Here is a 22,404-nt window from a genome sequence, read left to right as displayed (position 1 = left end):
ATATATTTCATATTTTTTGACAAATAATTTTGTTTAATCAAAGAGGGACTGATCAAGGGGTGTACTCTTAACACCCCCAACAAAAAAATGAATAATCAAATAAATGAATTAAAGTAAAATAAATAAATGAATGAATGAATAAATGACTATGTAGATAAATGAATGCATAAATATATAATAATAAATAAATAAATGAATAAGAATTAGAAACATGAAATAATGATTCAAGCTGATATTTTTTTTAATGACAAAAGAAAAATGTTGACAATTTGCTGGTGGCTGGAAATCAAAATTGAATTGATGTAGATGTATGTAAAACTTGTGTTGATGTTTGACTTTTTTTGCTTGTTAGAAAATTGTTGAAGAAAAGAAGGGCCTCTTTATGTCTTTCCAATTGGTCAATTCTAGAACCACCACTAGTTCTGAGACAAATCTAAACAAGAATAAGAATGACCATTAATGAGGTATAATAGATGATTTTACAGCCTGCTGTAAAAGCATGTAGATGATAAAATCATGGAGGTAGAAAGTATGATGAAATTAATTTAGGCTAAGTAAAATAAGATAGTAGTTGATCGTCCGGGTTTTTTGAGAGTGGTGATGAGGGAAGTCCTTGTTATTTGCTATCTTACTATTTTTTTTAAGAACAAGGAGGCATTTTCTCGGCCCGATTTTTGACATCAGTGGTGAGGGAGGTCCTTACTATTACTATTTTTTTTGCTATTTTCATTCAAATGATTGTCAGGCCATGTCAAGCTCGAATTATGTGATCGATGTATGCTCAGTATTAATAATAAATGAGTAGAAATATATATATATAATTATGTATAAATATCTACGATTGATTGGAAATCTATGGAAAATGTATTGTGCGATAAAAATCTATTGATGTATTATTACTGATGTATACTGATATTGTATTGTTGTCAAACAGAATGTTCATGTCAAGTGAATAGTTTAAACATTTTAATTTATGTAAGGGTAAAAAAATGCATGGGGGGGGGGTGTTTTTTATTACCATGGAGTCTTGTTCAATTTTCCAGAGCCAATCTCATTTTTAGCTCTGGGTACTCTGGGCATGGTTTCGCATCGCAGTTTTCAGCTGCTTGTTCGTTTACATAATGTTTAATACTACTGTTCAATTTTTATTCATTTTTAAAATTGATATTGAATATTATATCCCTCATTGAATATTTGATGCATTGCCTCCTGACCAGGGTTACCAGATTTCACAAAATTAAATACGGGACAATCGACAAAAAAGGATCAACAAAGATTCACAGTGTTTGACTTGCGAAAAAATATAAAGAATTGAAAGGGAGGGTAACGAAAGAATGAAGGAGAGAAAGAAAAGAGATGACTTGAAATGAAAGAAATAAAAAACGAACTGAAGGGGAAAATGAAGAGAAAAAAATAAAGAAAGCTAGAATAAAAGAAGGATGAAAGAAAGAATAAAAGAGAATAAAGGTTTCTGTCATTCTTTGAAATGAATATAGAAAGAAAGAAAAAAAGGAAGGGAAGATGAATGAATGTGTAAAAGACAAAACAAAGGAGAGAAAGGAAAAAAAGAAAGTAAAAAAAAGGGGTGGAAAGAAAGAATGAAGGAAAGAAAAATGTTTCCTTCATTCTTTGGAAGAAAAAAACAAAGAAAGAAAAAAACAGGAAGGGAGGAAGGAAGGAAGGAAGGAAGGGAAAGGAAAGAAATGATAAGGGAAAAGAATTAGAAGGAAAAATAAAATAAAGAATGAAAGAAAGGAGGAAAGAGAGGGAGGAAGCAAAGAAAAGTTTAAGGAAAGAAAGAATGAATTCAGGGAATAAAAAATGGAAATTCAATAAAGGAAAGCAACAGAAAGAATGAAAGAAAGACAAATGAACAGAGAGAGAGAGAGAGAGAAAGGTTTGCAGGAAAAAAGATCGGAAATAAAGATAGATGGAACAAAAAAGGGCAAGCAGGAAGGATATAAAGGTGAACAAAGAATGATACAAAAGAAAGAGGAAAATGTTAAAACTTCAAGCAAACAAAAATCCAGTCATCAACAAAAATCATAATGATATTTGGTGTTTTTAATACATTTTTAGAATTTTGAAAAGCTAATATGTCTTAGATAATAAAATTTCAAAGTGAAACATTGTCAAACTTAAAAATTAGGTGAAACATAGCGGCCTCATACAAAACAAGACTCAAAACGAAAGCTGAAACCCGAGGCTAAAACAACAAGATCTAGTTATGAAAACTCAATATGTTCCACCGATTACATCTCCAAATTAGTTTCATTGTTATCTCTGCTTCGTCATCTGTTGGTTATTTGATGAACTTCACTTTTAAATGTATTAACTACATTTTGTTCAATACTCTTAAATCCGGGACAAATAGGCGTCCCGCGAAGGGTTTGTCGGGACGCCGGGACAAAGGAGCACAATACGGGACAATCCCGGGAAATACGGGACATCTGGTCACCCTGCTCCTGACAAAAGTGGCATTCGAAAACTCGCTAGAAAATTCAATGCATTTCACAAATTCACATGTCACGCCAGCAGTGCCCAGCACAGTCAATCACATCATCTCGGTAGCACACATGCAGTTCACCCAACAGAGTCACAAGCACACAATCACCGTAACACACTAAGTACAGGTGCTATCACTCTCCAAAAAACCCCGCTGAAATACAAATTACGTCATTAGAATTGATTTATCTGCGCCATATTTCCAGAGTACGCGACGGATTAGTTCAGATTCAGTAATACCCCCATCTCACTAGATGGCGATTCCGCTGCGATCGTCAAAAATCGACAAAGCGTGGTATATCGTAGCTTGATCTTTTCAATCTTCTCCGTCGTACCTTGATCTTTTCTGAAGCGGCAAGGATCGCCACCATCTTCCTGGTCGCCACAAAATTTTGAACATGTTCAAAACTTACGTAGCGAGATCGCGGAGGTGCTAAAGCGCATCATAATCGAGTCAAGAGCGTATTACAAACGACATATTCGTAGCTGTAACGAAGCTCCAACGCACAAAGCGTAGTAGAAGCGCATTAAAAGCGGCACCGATTGCCCGTGTTTTTCAGGCCCGTTCCCAAGACAATTCTGCTACGCTGCTTCCGTTTACGAGGCGACTGCCTTGCGCTCGACACGCTTCACACCGTTTCCACCACGACGCTTTCCCTTTGGATGGCATGTGGCACACGTTCTCAGCCCGCTGCAGGCATTCGCGTTGCGCTTTTGCTGCGCCGCTGATGACTGGCCAGCGATTGAGCAGCGACCGTCTGCGCTGCTATGAAACAACGTGCCGATGGTAGCGGATTATCACATTTTCAACAGATTACGAGGCGACACCACGACGTTTTCAAATATACTTCCCAGAAAAAGGACCAAAAAGGGAAGCTGCCCAATCTGTTATGCCGGCGGTCCAAGAGGAAGCGAACAAGAGGTTATGGTGGTGGTAGAGGAGGAGGAGGTATAGTAGGAGGATGAAAATCTAACTGCTGAGCCAGCTTGAAAGAGAGAAAAAAAAAGACGCTCGCATGTCTTGATGACGAAATGGGTTACCTCCGCAAAAATATATAAATTGAATATGTTTTAAAAATAGAATGAATTCTAACTACAGTGACAGTAAACAATATTAAAATTTTAATGATTCGATCACTGATGTATTGATTGGGAAAGCACACTTTATTGGGATTCTGGCATTGTGCCCCCACCCCCTTATGAGTGCTCTCACATCAGTAGACTACTTCTTGAAAGCAAATTTGAAAGGAATTTACCTAACAATTTTGAGTGACAAACTTTTGTGGAAAAAAATAAACAAAATATAAAACATTTTTATGCTCTTTTATGAAATTCTGGATGCATCCCTCATATTAACTATTAGGCTCATCGACATCTTTTGAGTGAAATTTTAATATATATTGTATGTTATGACTTAAGTGACAGCCAGGATCGGACCCAGTATCTTTTTGCCCTCCTTCTACTGTCCTCGTATCAGGTCCTCGTATTCAACTTCTAACTGATGTTGTTGTATAATGCTAAGATGTATAAGTCCAACCAAATTCTGGACATCCATCTTGGTCGGAGGTTGGCAATCGACTGAAAAATGTCTCATGTGCCGCGATCAATATGCCGATTGCTTGAAATCGTTTCAAGAGCCCATCATGAACGTAACACAATCGTTCCATTCGTAGCACCACCGTACCGAGGTCCTAATTAGCGTATGGGCCTCGTTGTACGGTCGCTTTGATCGCAGAAGCAGCGCATCACATCTGCCTCAAATCGTGGCAAGAGAGTGGCAGCGTCGTACTACCAGCGTATTACCATCGCCTTCAGCACAGGTCCGTCGCAGTGAAGTTGTAGTGCAATCGCCTCGCAGGCTAAAAATAGAATTCGAGGACGATTCTGCTACGCTTTGCGGGATTTAGACAGATCGCCATGGTCGCCATGATCGCCATCCTAGTGAGATGGGGGCCTAAGCTGGGTCCCCGAAAATGCACTAAAAATGAAGAAATCTGTGATCTTATCCGAGTTTGCTAACTTTATTTCCTCGCTAATTTATGATGGTATCTTCAAAATTCCAATAAAGAACCAAATCATTTTTTTTCTTTCTTGCACTTACGGCGATATCGGACTTTGCAATTGTTTTTAAAGTTGCGAGAGAAATCCCAGAGTAATCTTGTAAATTTTTTCGCTATTCAGTAGCCATAAAAATAGTTAATAACAAGAAAATTGATGCTGCAATCAAAAAGGGAAGATGGCGCGGATGAGAAACAACACAATTTTTTTTTTTTTTTAGAAAAATAATAAATAGCAAAAATTTTCACACGGCGGCCAAAAGCGATGGACGATCAACTACTTTCTTATTTTACTTGGCCTTAGAACTGACTTCGTAAATGTATTTTTTTTCTAAAGATATAAAGATAGAAATTCAGTTTTAGTGAAATGGGACTTGAAGTTCATTTGAGCTTTGAAAAATATTAACTTATTGTATGCTTAATGAAAATGAGAATTTTAGTCTGCAAAGATCAAAATTCTTTGTCACTCAGAGGAATCAAAATGATAAAAAAAATGATTTAGCACCTAATAAAGGGTCTCCAGTCTTGTGTGCAGTTGTGCATACTGGAAACAGCTTTCTAAAACACATCCTTCTTCAACATTATGCAGTAGAAACAGGTTTCTAATAATGTGTACGAGGCTAACAGGGAATCTGTGAATATGGTTCATTCCCATCACAAGAAACTTGTGTCCTTGATTTTTTATCATGATTTTTTAACATGGAATTCTTTCTGCACTGAACAATATGCATGATAATGGAAATCAGAATGATCAGTATTAATATGCTAATGATGACATGTATATACCTGTGACAGCTTGCATTAACAAAATCTTGTGTACCAGTGGTGATGGGAGAGGTTTTATTTTCTGACGCAGATTCTAGGAGTGCTGTTGACTCATTTGTAGGTTTGGAGTGCACAGTAGGAGAACAAGGTCTGGTGATATTGTAGATTGGTTTATATTTAAGAGGGTGCCAGAAACAGTCTTTGCACTCACATCTGTCTTTGACATGATCAATTACAGAGGAGCAGCAATACACAGAATCTGTTATGTGTAGTCTTACAAGTATGACCTGACTAAATGTTCCTCCATTTGATGTTGGTAAAGTTTTTGAGGGCATTTTCATTTCTCTGTCATAGCAAATGATCTCTCCTGGCATTGTTCCTTGTGGAGCCGTGCACTGCAGTGATACCCACTCTCCATCATTGTAATCATTGCTTAATTCACATGATGCTTTTCCTGGAGGATAAGCAACTCGCAAACCGATCCTTGGGTAATCAGGTAGCATAATGCCATTCTTGTAAGCTGTAAGAATGAATGTGCCTTCATCATCTCTTGATATTGGATTGATGGTGAGTTGTACAGAGCATTCCTTTCTGGCTGTATCTATCTGGTTGGTTAGATGGTATCTCGCAGGTATAATTGTAGATTCCGTATCTGTTGAATCATAGAACGGTATTTTGAATCCATGCTGCAAGGTAATTTTTGTCGTTTCACATGGATAATGGAAGCTCAGTCTTGCATCTTGCCCCTCAACTTCATATTGAATTTTAGCATCACATACAATCCAACAGCACAATATCATAATGACAGGTATGACAGGAATCATTTTGAAATTGAGCAAAACTTCAGCTAACTATATTGGAGATCCAAGTGACAACATTAATAGTGACTTTGTTCAAATTATCACAACATGCATTAGGATTTTGCTTTTGCTCAGTCCACTTATTATATGAATGAGAATTTTACCATAAATTCAATTAACATTCCACTTTGAAGAGTTGATGAGTATTATGCAGTTTCGATCCCAAAGTTTATAAATTACATTTTCCCACTGAAAATATTAATGACATCAGTCAAGTAAATAAACTTGCACATATTCGAATTAATATTATTTACTCAAATTTAAAGAGAAGTAGGGAATCACAGAAAGGGAGTGTTGAAATTGTTCTTCCAATTAATCTTTTCAAAATACTGATTTGCAAGGAATGAGGATTTCAGTTTGGAAACTCAATTTACAAAGAAAAAAACTTACAGAAGAGTGAACAAAAAGGGAGATTAAATGATCAGAAGACGAAAGAATATATTTTTTTTTTATAGATTCTCAGATCAATGTCTTTTTGATGGTGTTCACCTCACACTCTATACTAGACTCTTTCATGCCCAAATGGATTATGTCTACAAAACTTAGTCTTAACAGAATTCAATAACAGCAACATATTAAAAGAAGAAGTGAGTGGTTGTTTCCTGTTTTGCTGTGGCACTTTCAACTCGTAAAGCGGTTGACTGTGTCTTCCATTAAAGTACAATATTCAAATTCATACTGATGTGTTTGTAGCTTGACCTAGTCCAGAGATTCTGAAGAGAAGAAAAAATGATCATAATGATTGATTTTATATATTCAAGTGATTTTTTTCTATTAATAGAAAAAATATACTTTCTGCAAAGCTTATATATATCAACACATATTAAATAGATATTTCTATAAAACTCTTAAAATTCTAAGCTTATTTCCAACATCACCTTTTCAGAATAAAAACAGGTAGATTTACTTACATGTAATGTATGTTCTATTTGGAGCTCTATTGCTGTTCTATCATGAGAAAGAATGGACATGTATCAAACCATTCACTGACACACATTGAGCTGGTTACAAAATCATATGATTGATGATCAGTTTCAGTATCGTAATTTTACAGCATTTCAAGCTGTTCACAGTGTGAGAGCCAAGTAATCATAAATCATAAACCTTTCAGTAATTACTGCCTGATGACCAGTCCATAAAATTGCTTTCAGGAAATCTCCTGGTAGTAGCATCCGCCTACAAATTTCTCAGATTACACCATGGGTTATTCCCCGCATGTTGTGATAATGATAATATATTATTAAGGGGTTCTCCAGGCTGAAAATAATATGATTCAAACAGATAGAGTAAAGTCAGAAATAAGAAAAGTGACTAATAATTATTGCTGAAACTTATGTTGGTATAAGGGAGACATTAAAAATGTGGTATGAAAATAGGCAATAATTATGATTTTATGTAAAATAAGAAAAAAAGAAAAATGAGGACATGACATCATCAGCTCATTTATTGAATATTCTGGACATTTTCCAAAAAATATTTGCTCTATTTCAAATCTGATCTGGATCAAAATTTTCTATTAAAACTCATGGAAGTTTATAAATACAAAGGGTAATCAATATTAGCTTCAATTTTTTTTCTTACCTTCTCCGTATATGGGAGAATGCCAACCATGCAAAAAATACATGGGACTACATATATATTTTTTAGATATAATTTCAATTGAACAGAAAAGTATCCTATTGTTTTGTAAATTTTTCTGTTGGAAATTCTGAAGGTCATCATTTTATATCATATATAAAAGAAAATTTTCAAATTTATGTTGCAGGAAGGGCTAAAAAATGTCAAATTTGTGGTACCGGACAAAGTGTAATGTGACTGACCATAATGGGACTGATGCTTCCCAATTCAAATGAGGCTTCTAATAGCAGGTATTGAAATTTTTAGTAGTGTTTTATAATAACCTTTTCTCCATGTCCTTTATTTGTGATGCGACTGAGGGATTTTTGTCAATGGTACAGGGATATGATTCCAATCAACTTCCAATGATTACAATGATGATTGCGAGGCACAGTTGTACTTTTGTCCAAGCAGAAATTCAGTATCCTTTAGGTACACAAACAAAAATCTAGTATATGCATATTTTTTTTCATAACTTTCATTTATTAGGGCAAGGCCACTGTTCTTTCAGTTTACATATTACAAAACAAATAGCCAGGGCCAAAAGTATAAAGCAGCGCTTTCTTGTTATCAAGTTGTTATGTTGTCATGGTACATATGTTTGGAGGAGGGGCTCAAAGGCCGAGCTACTGAAAGTTATACGCACTAATATGCTCACAATCATTGTCTATCTTTGAGTCGAGACAAGTAGTCATACCGCTTTCTTAAATTTTTGGTAGATGGCCTCGAAAAAAATTTGAGAGTCAAAGTGGTCCTCGAGTAAAAAAAAGGTTGAGAAGTGCTAGAACATCCAGGGTCAATAAGAAGTGCATTGGGTCAGATGCATGAAAGGCAGCTATTGCTTTGATACTCTGCTTTTGCTTTGGTTTTGCTGATTCCATATGCATAAAAATATTAAGCAAGGAAATACTAGCTAGTACATGTAAGCAGGGGTTGTGGAAACAGTGGGGGGGGGGGGGGGCTGCGGGGCTTCAGCCTCCACACTTTTTTCTTAGCCGTGTACAAAAACATAAGCAAAGGGTCTATGCATATGGAATAAAGCAATTGCTAAGGCATTATCTTTAGCTCAGCTAGCAATTGCTTGCAAGAAATTGTTTCTTTTTAATTTGCATCTGACCTAAATGAGACTATCATTCCATGGTTTTTTCTAAATAAAAAATTATCCATCCAGTTACATCATCAATTAATTTCAATTTTAGCCTGATGAATATTTAAATGTCTGCGAAGTTCTACTTTGGAGTCCTTGTCTTTGTTTGGACACCCTATCATAATAGACACCACTTGAGATAAGATGCAAATATGTGCAAAGTAAATGACACATATATTATCTGCAGCCAGCTGCATATGGGGTGTGATGGCACTCATATAGTAGCTCGATGGACCAATTAAGGCAGAAATATAGACTGAAAATAAATTCATTTTTGAGAGATGAATTCTGCAAGCCTCATTCACTATTTTGAAAAGGGAGATGATTTATTTGATTAGTAATACTTCCCGTTTATAATAATGAAAAAATAGCATTATCAAATACTTTTGAATCTTCAGATGATTACTTTATTCACATGAGGTGAAGTTAAATTATGCAGATATTTACTGATAATGACAGATTTTCTTTGGTAAAAGTATGTTTTTTACCCTTCATTCAATCTATCAAAAATATGTTTGAATAAAAAGAGAAACAATCAAACAAGCATAATACTAAAAATTTCATCAAAATCAGTTGGAAAATAAAGTTATTACATTTTAAAGTTGAATCGCTTGATTACACAAAAACAGTATATACAGTTGAGGCCAAAAGTTTACATACACCCATGGTATTCAGCGAAATTAGTTCGCTTGCCAAACATAAACTTTACTATATCTTTAGAAATATAAATATAGGTTTTCCCGCTCAATTTCGCACTTAGTGCATGCAAGAGTATAAATATTTCATTTAATTTCACTAAAGAGCAACCAAAAATTCCAACTAGCCATTCAAAATCGCCATAGCGCCTCCAAAAATTGATAATTGGCATACAGTTTGGCTACAGAACAATCAAAAGTATAAAAACATCATTCAAATTTGCCATAGTGCACTCAAGCTAACACTGGAGGTCACGTGACTGAAGACAGAGCATTCAATTTCTCTATTGGGTATCCATGTTCATAACTAGAGCATTCAATTTTCACTATTTACATGACTTGTAATACATATTCAAACATTCTTTGCTCGTTTTTCACAACCTGCTGTATGTGTGCCACCAGTGACCATTCATAAAACTGCACTGGACAATTTACATTATTCTTTACAGATGGTTGTAATAAATATTGTAAATTTCATAGAATCAGTGGCCTGCTTATTTAGGAAGTTATTTTGTTCCTCACCAGCTTCTTGGCCCGAATTGTACTGTATATTTATTTATTTCATCTCCTTCAGTAATGCATGATGACTGACATGAGTGAGTTTTGTGCTTTGAACCTTAACACGTAAATTCATACCAAAGATCGGTACAGATACAAGATTAAAAAAAAACAAAAGTATGAAAGAAGAAAATCATGATATTGTATACATGCTAAAGTATTAATCAATGGCTGAAAAAAAATGACTGAGTTTTGTGCCCTTGAATTTTAACATGTAAATTTCATATCAAAGATCTGTAAAATATAACCATCTGCAATTAAGATATCATATTAAGTATATGCATTTAGTTATGTTTTTAAAGAAATATAAAAGGTTCAAAAAGAATTATATAAGGGAAGAAAACCATAGCTAATGTCTTAAGTTTTGATGAAAAGATTATTGGTTTAAATGATTAAAGCCATATGAAAACAGATGCAAGATAAAAAGAATATTAAATGTAAATATGAAAGAAGAAAATCATGATATTGTGTACATTCTATGATTATGTCTCTAGTCAATGCATATATCGAAGAGATGGTGCAAATGACTAGAAGATATACATTAAGAATAAAAAAAATACAAAAATACAAAAAGACATATGAATTAACGCAGGGAAATGTCAGGAAAGTTTCCCTCTGCTAATTGATATGCCTTTAGCCATCCGATATCTATTTTTTTTCGCTGACTTAATATGGACTTAGTAAGCTCATAAAATGGAAGAAAATATAAAAATGAGAAAGTTATAAAACAAATAGAAAAATTTACGTGTGCTAAATTGCATGCACAAATTGTATAATTGGTTGCACAATGGCGAATTGAAAGCCATAACATAACTGGAGGGGGTTTTACGGGCGAACTTGGTTGCACTACTATATGTACAAATTTGTATGCCAAGTGGCAGATTTGGTTGCTCTGAAGTGATCATAAATGCCAAATGGCCACTTTGGTTGCACTATAGCGAATTTGAATGCCGACTGGTGATTTTGGCTGCTCTGTCTAATAAATTGAATGACCTATTTATACTTTCTCATGCACTATGTGCGAAATTCAATTACCAATCATTACTTTTGCATGCACTAAGTGCGAAATTGGACAGGAAAACCTATACTACCATGACAAATTTAGTATCAACTGAAAGGGCATGTTAAGTTCTTTTACATGATTAGAATGAAGTTGGGATTGAAGTATATTTCAGGTAGAATTTTTTTTGCAGAAAAAAGTAATATTTGTGCCAAACATATTTCATTATTTATTATGATATTTCCAAACATCGTTTCATAGAAAAATATGAATGTCAAATCTATGATTTTAATTACATTTTCTATCATGTCACCACTGTACAAAAAAGTGTAATCTGAAAGGTTTGTGTTGAAAAGTAACTAGCACAAATATGAAATGTTTTTTCAAATTTTTATTTTTAATTTATCTTAAATATGACGATATTTTGGGAAAAAATGACATCTAAATATTTTTCAGCTCCTGATGACAAAGCAATGTGATGAATGGGCATGACATACTCATTTGTTTGATATCAAGTTTGTCATGATAGCACAAATTATTTTATAAGATACAGTCAATTTTATGATGTTCTGCAAGTGTAAAATTTTCTTTGAATTTCCTGGGTGTATGTAGCCTCTTGTCGAGGCCCTGGCGACTGCTTCCCAAGCGAAGCGTGAGCCAGGGCCTCAGGACATCTGGGTGGTGTTTCATCAATATTTTCTTCCGACAAGTTGTAAGATCTGACAACTTTCCTGTATTCTGATTGGATGAGAAGCATTGTTACCAAAGTAACTGTCGTATAAAACAGGACTTGTCGGATAAAACGTCCTACAAGTCCTTTCATGAAACGCTCCCCGGAACTGAATTATATACATTCATGAGGAACGTCTTCCTAATGAATCTGAGTCATATTACCGGTCACCTAGTAAACCAGTGAAATGTCAAATCTGTTTCGTCTGGGGTTCGGAATACTATAGTAGTCCACTACTCTGCAGGGGATTCATTTAATTGCAGGACATTAAAGTAGTGATACTACTACTACTTCATGTAGTAGTACTGGCCGTAATACGCCCATCACTGCCCCGAAACTTCCTGAGAGATACTGGTTAGCCGCTGGTCAGACTCGAGTCAAGGGGAAGCATTCCCTTACTGCACAGCGGAGATCGATAATCGACGCATATTCGAATCGCATGAAATATTACACTTTTTCCATATCCTGTGGGTAGATTTACAAAAACATCTTGTACATGTACTTTCAGTGCAGATTTAATTTCATAGACTTGCAAATCCTTAAATCGGTCAATATTTAGCATTGTACAGGCATATTCAATGCTCTTTGATGTTTCTTTGTCACTCTTCGCCAAGAATCCATGGGTGGCCATTCAAGATGAGCTCATGAATATTCAATATGACGTCATAGCAGCCCGCGCTGTCATTGGATGATTTTCACTGACCAGTTTTTGGTCGGAATATTGGTAAAAACAATAAAAAACAAAAGAAAGTTAGTGAAATTCGGCTCAGATGTCAAGAGGCCATGTCTCGCGGTGCTCTGCTTTGCTTGCTTCGCCATGGTCGCTCATAAAGCAGCCGACAGGGCCTCGACAAGGTGTATGTAAATTTCTGGCCTCAACTGTAAATATCCTAGTCAGTATGCAAATGAAATTGATGACATATTCGCACAGTATTTCTTTTGTATTTCAGTGCATGAAAATGAATTATTCTAATTTTGTCATTATCATGTGAAACAAATATTTATTCCTCTCTGAACATGTTGAATTACCATTGTTTTAACATTCTGTGGTTCAAACAAGAGGAACAAAAATTGAATTATTGTATAATTCAAACATTGATTCTCTCATTTGCATATCACTGAGTTGTGCATATAACTATTTTGTGAAAAATAAGCTAAACTTTAAAATTTCATAACTTTCTTATTTTACATCTGATTTTGATGAAATTTTCAGTGTTATGCTTCTTTGATTTTCTCTATTGATTCAAATCAACTTTCTTCTGGGGTGAACTTGACCTTTAAACTTGCCACAGGAAATTGAGCTCAGTACAAGAATTCATATTTGACAATTCACCTCAAAAAGTAAAAAAATAAGTCACCAGGCAAGGTTTTCTGTAATTGAATTTAATTTATTTAAACCAGACAAAAACAGGAATGCACCATACATACAAGATTGTTACATAATACATGGTAAATACCTGAAAATAACAGGTTTGGGACCTCAAAGAAGCTTGTTATCACGGTCCCTGCAAATAATATACTTGAACATGGAATAACTATGAGAAAAATATTTACAAGTTACTTGTTTGAAGAGCACAATGGAAACATCACTCGCACTCAAGCACACACATTTTTTCAACACGTTTTTATGAAGGATTTCATTCAAATGATTTACATAAACCGAAGATAAATACAAAAAACAGAAATTACAAATTTTATATCAACAAGAACAAAAAATATTTACCAAAAACTGAAGCAAATAAGGATGGAATGAAATGCTTCGAAAATATACTTTTATATCTAACCTCCCCAAAAAACAACAACAACTAAACTTTCATGCACACATACACACACACACACACACACACACACACACCCATGAACCCACACTGAAAATATGGCATCCCAAAGTGCAACTAAACAACCTGTCTTGAATTTATCAAATAGGTAGGCTATAGTATTTATGACACAATTTCTTAAACTGAGACAGGGTACTGCTACTTTTTATCAGCTGGTAACATATTCCGTTTTTAACACAAATTGTTTTTTAAAGGATTTCAATGTAGCATTAATTAAAGAGAAATTCCAGTAGTTGCAGTAACACTGATTTCATGAGAAAGTCTGTAAAACAAGGCTTAATTGTCAGTATATCATCAAGGATCTAGATCTGTTACAGTTACATTAACTGAACTTTGTGAAATATTTAAATCTACGCTGAAAGATGTTCACACTGAAGATCCCCAACACAGATAAGCGCATGTGGGACAAATAGGGCATCGGGCCTGACGCTCTACCCGAATCCTGTGCTTATTTGCTGATTTCTCAGCAATTACACAGTTTCTTCCAGAATCCTTTTGCACATGCATTTTATTTATACAAACAGACACTTTGTGGTCATTTCATTGGATTCTGTACAAACTCATTTTGATATCGTTACCAAAACTAGCATTTACCTTTAAAGCAAAGGGTTGGTGAATAAGATGGCTCTGACAAAAAAATATATTCAATTTGTCTTTAAAATTATATTCAATTGTCTTCAAAAATTATCTTATCTGAAACAGAACCATCTCAATACTATCAAAATCTAGAGTGATAAATTCAACCCAAAACAATATCAAAATGAGTTCGTGAGATAAAAAGAGTTAATCTGCAACAATTATATTTTCCCCAAAGGGTATTCATAATTTAGAGGAATAACCTGTTATAGTCCCACGCCTGCAGCATTCCTTTTAAAACTAAAATTTTATCAATGTGATACATTAATGCATCTGTAGACTTTGGGGTATAGATGGTGTTGGGGAAATCTGGGGGATGTTTCACAAAGATTTAAGTATGACTTAAGTCGCACTTAAATGCTGACGCATTCATGATTTGCTTCGTGTAATCTTTCTGATCAGTACGCAGTTATACGCGTCCACTTGGCATGATCTGATGAATGTGGTCATGTCTTTCATACCGTACACAACTAGACATTAAAGTGTGACTTTAAGTCTTATACCCTTTTTACACAGGATTTTCTTAGCCCCGGACTATCGCTAACCCCGTACTATCCTTATCCCCGTACTATTTCTTTCCCTTTTCACACATGCTTAATTGTTATTGCTAACCCCGGATAAGGAATGCTTGCTTTTCACATACGAAACTTGCTAACCCCGGACTAGTGGTTTTTGTTGATCATTCGTAGTACAAGTACTTCACTCGTACTTGCCATTTAGCCCCACCTATAGAACGGGGTTAAGCTTAGCCCACTTTCGTTTTACACTAGCGATCTTAACCCCGTACTATCGCTCTTAGCACCGCAATTGCTGGGATAACCCTGCTTTTTTGCAGGGCCAAATAATCCCGTCCTAAAGGTGGGGTTAGCCCACTTTGCAAAAATGCTGTGTAAAAAGAAATTGGGCCAAGCTTAACCCCGTACTATAGGTAGGGCTAAATGGCAATTTAGCCCCACCTATAGTACGGGGTTAAGAAAATTTTAGTGTGTGTAAAAAGGGTATTACTCAATTCTTTGTGAACCCCCAGGTGGCTGTTTAATAAAGTTGTTCGTGATTTATAAATGACTTCATTAATGGCTGGTGATGCTTTCTTGTGCTGAATGATATGCTGACCAACAATAGCACCTGAACCTGTACCAGTCATTTGTTAAGTTTTCAGTATGAACGCTATAACAGTAAAAACAGTATTCTTACCTTCGCAAGAAGTAAAAATTAGTCAGACTGATAAACCTTGGATAACACCTTTTATCAAATCACTTTATACGTGACCGACAAAAGGCTTTTAAAAAACAAAATGACACTCTTTGGAGACATTTAAGATATAAAATTATTACAATACTCGTATAAAACAAGAAAAATTAAATAATCCTTCAGCCTGGTATAGACATATTAAAATACTTACGAATGGTAATCAAGACAATATTCCAATCACGATTCCTAATGTTGACATTGAAGATGATCTCTATTGTAAACAAGCAGCTAATGCAATCAACAATTTTTTTGTGTCAATCGCTTCTGATCTTTCTCCTCTAAATAGAGGATCATTACCAGCTTTTTTACCTTCTCAGTTTGAAAGTCCTGAGATCAGTTGTTGGCAAGTCTATTGCAAACTGCGTAAATTACAATTACATAAATCATCAATCAGAGATGATCTCCCCATTCGTGTTATTAGAGAATTTGCATGTGAATTGAGTGTACCGGTTACTAGGATACTCAATATATCTTTTAGACAAGGAATAGTACCTTCACAGTGGAAATTCAGTCAAGTAACTCCTATTCCAAAATCTCATCCACCGTGCATCAATAATTTACGTCCTATATCTTTAACTTCACATTTTGCTAAGCTCGCCGAATCTTTTATGGCTCAATGGTTATTGAAAGACATTGAGAAACAAATTGATATGCATCAGTTCGGTAACAGACCAGGATTGTCTACATCACATTATCTTGTTGGTCTATTACATCATCTCTATGACAATGCAGAATACAAAATATCTGTGTCCACTGTTGTATGTACAGATTTTAAAAAGGCGTTTGATCGCCTGGATCACAATATTCTAATTAAAAAAATGATTAATATGCACATAAAACCATGGATCATAAATTGGATTGTAAGTTTTTTGGAACATCGTAAGCAATGTACGTTATATCATGGAATCTTTTCTGATATCAAAGTTAATCATGCCGGTGTGCCCCAAGGGACACGACTTGGCCCGATCCTTTTTTTAATTATGGTAAATGATTTATGTGAAAATATTCCTATACATTATTTTAAATTTGTTGATGATTTGTCTTTAGTACAATGACATAAATCAACCGACAATTCACAATTACAGTCAGTACTCAATTCAGTGCAATCCTGGTCACAATCAAATAATATGTCACTCAATCCCTCAAAGTGTTTTACTTTACATATTACTTTTATGAAAAACCCCATCACTCCTGAGGTTCTTGCCATTAATAACTCTGCCTTATGTAATGTAGAAAGTATCAAAATTCTTGGAGTTATTATACAATCTGATTTGAAATGGAATTTACATGTCGATGACTTGATTAAGAGGTGCAATAAAAAATTATATATGTTAAGGAAACTGAAAAAGTTCAATTTACCTTTAAAGGATTTAGTGACAATATATATGGGTTATATACGACCAATTTTAGAATATTGTTCTCCAGTTTTCCACAGCAGTCTTACAGCAAAATAATACTATTGAAAGAATACAACGGAGAGTATGTAAAATTATCTTGGGACATACATGTAATTACATTACATACTCAAATGCATGTCAGGTATGTAATTTACCAACACTTGAGGAGAGAAGACTGACACTAAGTAAAAAATTTGCAAAATCACTTTCAACTCATCCATTGTGTAAGACATGGCTACCTCAAAAAAACATACAAACATATCTCTTCGTCGTACAAACTATTACCAACAGTTTCCAATAAGAACAACAAGATTTAAAAACAGTCCATTGCCTTTTTTTGGTAGACATACTCAACAAAAGATGAGTGTTTAGACTAAGAAAGGCAATGCAAATGGTCATCCTCACCCCATCATAAAATTATTTTTGTCATTTAAATAAGTGTCAGTCTCCTCTCCTTCAAGTCTGCCATTATCATATTACATTCACCCATTCATCATGTTCATTGTCTTTTATGCCTTATTTAAAATGTATAAACTTTTAAATGTATAACCGTTTTTAATGCATTTTACTATGTATTTAATAATGTGCCAAAACCAACTTGTAAGCATGATCTTTCCCGCTTTTGCTGTTTTTTCATGTATGATTGTTAACATGTTTGATTATCAATAAAAAGACCATTTTTGAATTGAATTGAATTGGCTTTGAAGGGAATACAAATTATCAGATTGAAAAAAACAATTTGAAAGTACCGTAACGGTGTATTAACCGCACCCGTGTATTAACCGCACCCCCAACTTTGGACTAAAAAAAAAAAAAAATCTTCTCACATTTACATGCATATTTGAGGTACGAAGAAACAAAATCTAAGTTTTTAAGATTTCAAAGTATCCAAAGAGATTACCGGTATGCAGAAATATGCTGTTCTTGATCAATTCATCTACAAATGTTAGAAAGAAAGAACGGTCCCGACAATATTGGCAACTTACACACTCGCTCACCTCACAGTCACAGTGTACACACACAGCACTGCCATTACATTGCAAACTAGGATACAGTACAAGTCATGCCAGTACATCTTATCAAATTATGATCTGTGTCTTTCCCAGTGTAGGAGGAAGAAACATTCACATTTCTTGCATCACAATCTCACAATCACTTTCAGAAATTTGATGTCTTAGCATGAATTTTGGATACGGGATTATAGGAAGGTTCAAGAAACAAAGAAATTGGCATTTTTTCCAGTTGTTTTTTACGACTTCGTGCCGTCTCTCGTGCGTGGTTTACATGGTATCTTATGAAAAGCAAACAGGAAGGAAAAAACAAGCTGGCGCGAAACGGGACTTTGAATAGCGCCAGCTTAAGTCGCACTATAACCACATTACAACGCAATCTCTAAGCTCACTCAACTCTCGCTCAGCGGTGACAAAATATTACCGAGTATACTTGGCGTCTCTTTTAAATTAGCCAGCCCCTACAGAAATTTCCAAGCTTGCGGAAAGCGTGCGACTAGCTTGCACAAGCTTGCGGCATGCTAGTAACTAGCATGCGGCTAGCTTAATAAGCGTGTAATATGCGTGCAGAGTAATAGTTAAGCAATCTTTTAGCGAGCAGGGACTGTTCGCTAGCATGCACTCGCTTATTAAGCGAGCGCCCTGCTAGTCGCATGCTAGTTACCAGCAAGCAGCACGCTTAAATTTCTGTAGGGGAGGGAACTTCACTACTTTGAATTGAGAATAAAGTCAAAATTAGTGTCATGAAGGTGGGTGCGTTTGTTATGGACAACATTTAATTAATATTGCAATAATCGCTTCCCATTACCCCCGGCTCATACCCCTCTAAACGACATTGCCTGGGCGGCTACGCCCGGCCACTCGATGTGTTGTGAACTGGCAGACATCGTACATGTACGGGAGGGGTTACGTCGGGCTGGCTCAGACCGTCACTGTGTATAAACCGCACCCCCGACTTTTGCTTCTACCCCGCCGAGAAAAAGGTGCGGTTAATACACCGTTACTTACGGTAGTTTGAAGGTTTAGAGACACATTAAAAAAAATTGTTTTCCATGTAAATTAGGGTATTAAACGTTCACTATCACGATCGAAATATATTTACATTCAATAACAAGGCAAAGAAAATCAGATGACACTCGGTAATAAACAAACCAATTCTGATACGGGAAATGCGATAATGTTTCATATTTTTTAGGGGAAAACTGTTAAATCTTCAGTCTTCGTTGCATTAAGAAGGTGAAGAAGAAAGATAGAAAATTTAACTCATATCACCTGGTAAAACGTTGAATTTGATCATTCTCTGTAGAGATTCCATATGGTTGTGCCTTTTCCTTCCACTGAAGAACGATTTTTGTACCTAATAGCTTTATTCTCGTAGATTGGTTTTTTTCCTTACGCAATTTATGTGCGATTTCTGCGAGGTGGCCGCTGTGAATCTTCAGGCTGGGAGGGAGATCCATTCTCACTGTGATGCGAGGGGGAGGTAGTGGTGGTTGCATTTCAGCTGCTAATCCTGGTTGCTGAGATGTCTCCTTCGGGCGTCTCAGGCTCTCAAAAGTAGAAAGAATGAGATCTCTGTCAGGCATTTTCTGGAACTTAGCAATTATCGGAGCGGGTCGGGGACGGGCTGGGGCACCGGCGTCTGGGATCCTGGGTTGGTTGCGGGAGGGTAATCGGTGGGCGTTGACGAATTGGATTCCTTTGGCCTTTTCTTCGTCGATTCCAAGCAGGATGAAAACCTTAACTAGCGTGATATAGATATCCTCATTCGGGTCGCTTTCAACACCGTAGAATAACAAATTCGGCTTTCGATTGTAAATCTCCATCAGAAGCAGTTTCTCTTTCAGATTAGCGATTTTGTCTTGTAGAGGCGCGAGGATAGCCGGTATTGAATTTTCCACATTTTTGCAGAATTATGCTCCACTGTAGATTCCACGTCTGTCAGCATGGTCAGCATGGTCAGGCGGCGATTAAATGATTGCAGCTCGGTGTTGATATTATCAAGTTTGGATAATATTTTGTCAGAAAAGTCTGCAATATCTCGCTGTAAAACAGCGTTAGAGGGATCCGGGGTAGTAGGCGAGCGAACTTTGTCAGTCAAGGGTGCCGATGGGGCCGGCTGCTTACTTGCAGTTTGCTGTGTAACAGGCCTCGGACCATGGGATGCCATAATTTCTATTATGTAACGTGTAATCTCAAAGGGTGGTGGGAGCTCTGCTCAATGCGTCCGTTTAGCTCGAAGTCATGTCACGAAGTCCTGTACATGTACATGTAGTTACATGTTGGTTTTGGGCTGAAATCTTTTTTATTATAATACACTTGATGCATGTAACAATGATCATGATAATTATGAATGAGCTCAGAAGCCCAATTACTATAATTAGGGACCTCTTCAAAAGCATCTTTTTGCTTTCTATCGCATCTGGTATCAAGGTTTGATTAGAAGAAGGAGCATTGCTTCCTCGGCCTGGAAGCAAGTTTGTTGCTGATTGTGGGAAAGGTGAGGGAGTAGTGTTCCAGTCTGTCATATTTGTAATAGCTTCATTCTTGACTGGATCCCATCCACCATCCACACATTGTGATATGGTCTTGGTTTGATCGAAGATGGAAGAACAACATTGTACGAAATGATTAGTCATTCTTGCCAGTATGACCTGATGCAAGGACCCACCACGTTCAACCGGTCTGTTTAAATGCGGAAGCCGTAGACTATTCTGGTAACACTGAATTTGGCCTGCTATGTTTCCTTTGGGAGCAGTGCAGTGTAGCTTCATCCATACCCCATCTAGATGGCCACTGCTTGATCCGCACGATGCCTTACCAGGAGGGTAACCAACACGTAACCCTATCCTTGGGTAGTCGGGTAGCAACTCACTCCCGTTATATACCGAGAGAATAAACGTTCCCTCGTCATCTCGTGAAACAGGATTTATGGTTAAACGGACCAAGCAGGTAGCATCTGTGCCACTATCCTCAAAATGTTGAAGGTCATATCGCAGCGGTGTTGGGTTATCTTGTTTTGCCGAGTTGTAGAAGGGTAACTTGTATCCATGTCGCAAAGTGGTTGTGGTGCTGTCACATGGGTATGAAAAGTTAAGGGCTACGGTCTCCCCTTCTCTAGCATGGAGGATTGTACCAGCACTTGGATTGTTAAACATGATGCATGTCATGCTCAAGACAAAAAATATGAGTTGAGTGATTTTAACTTGACTTTTGTCGAACTTGCACATATTCGAATTAATATTATTCACTCAAATTTAAAGAGAAGTAGGGAATCACAGAAAGGGAGTGTTGAAATTGTTATTCCAATTAATCTTTTCAAAATACAGATTTGCAAGGACTGAGGATTTCAGTTTGGAAACTCAATTTACAAAATTTAGAGCAAAGTTTAGAGCAAAAACATGTCCTTGTAAGTTACTTTCTTGGATCCTTTTTAAGAGTGGGACTTTCACTTTGATGAAGCAGAGATGGAACTTGAGTAGTAATAGGATAGGGTTACGTGAGTGGTTATTTCCTGTTGTGCTGTGGCAATTTCAACATGTACAGCAGTTGGATGTGTCTTCCATTAATTCAAATTCATACTGATGTGTTTGTAGCTTGACCTAATCCAGAGATTCTGAAGAGGAGAAAAATGATCATAATTATTTTTATGGTTTTGCAATGATTGATTTACTGAGAGATATTCAAGTGATTTTTTTCTCAATTATTAAATAGAATAATGTACTTTCTGGAAAGCTTATATATATCAACATATGAAATAGCTATTTCTATAAAACTCTTCAAGAAAATTCTAAGCTTATTTCTAAAATCAGCTTTTGGAATAAAGAAAAGTAGATTTACTTACATGTATGTTCTATTTGGAGCCTTGTTGCTGGTCTATTACACCAGTATGAGAAAGAATGTACATGTACCCAACTGTTCACTGACACTTAAATAGCTGGTTACACATTGTAAATGAAGTCACTTTCACTTTCATAACGTTTACACCAGTACATTGCAGTGTGATAGCCAATCATAAATCATAAACCTTTTCTTGTCGGCCCAGTCCGCTCTATGAATTCCTTCCTTTCAGGAATTTGCGTGCTGGTAGGATCCGGCAACAAATATCTCGGATTACCAAATGGGTTATTCCCTGTATTTCGTGACAATGATATTATAAGGGGTTCTCCAGGCTGAAAATATATGATTCAAACAGATAGAGTAAAGTCAGACAAAAGAAAAGTGACCAACTGTTCAGATAATAATTGCTGCAACTTATTTTGGTATAAGGGAGACATACGGTCGCATTTCATAAGTTGGGTATGCAAAAAGGGTGGCATATGAACAATTTTCCACACA

At 36.0% G+C, this 22,404-nt stretch overlaps 1 protein-coding gene across 1 annotated transcript; it reads right to left on the bottom strand.

Moving 5' to 3' along the window:
• Nucleotides 1–20,045: 20,045 nt before the first annotated feature.
• Nucleotides 20,046–21,655, bottom strand: LOC121421690. Its single transcript, XM_041616477.1, has one exon. It carries the CDS (start codon nt 21,294–21,296, stop codon nt 20,298–20,300), a length of 999 nt encoding a protein of 332 aa, XP_041472411.1. The 5' UTR covers nt 21,297–21,655; the 3' UTR covers nt 20,046–20,297.
• Nucleotides 21,656–22,404: the final 749 nt, after the last annotated feature.

Source organism: Lytechinus variegatus, chromosome 9 (genome assembly GCF_018143015.1).
Source record: "Lytechinus variegatus isolate NC3 chromosome 9, Lvar_3.0, whole genome shotgun sequence".
Taxonomy (NCBI): Eukaryota; Metazoa; Echinodermata; class Echinoidea; order Temnopleuroida; family Toxopneustidae; genus Lytechinus; species Lytechinus variegatus.
This window is presented reverse-complemented; position numbering and strand designations above follow the sequence as displayed.

Coding starts and splice junctions, on each gene's coding strand:
- LOC121421690 (XM_041616477.1), bottom strand. CDS start 21,296: ATGTGCAAGTTCGACAAAAGTCAAGTTAAAATCACTCAACTCATATTT.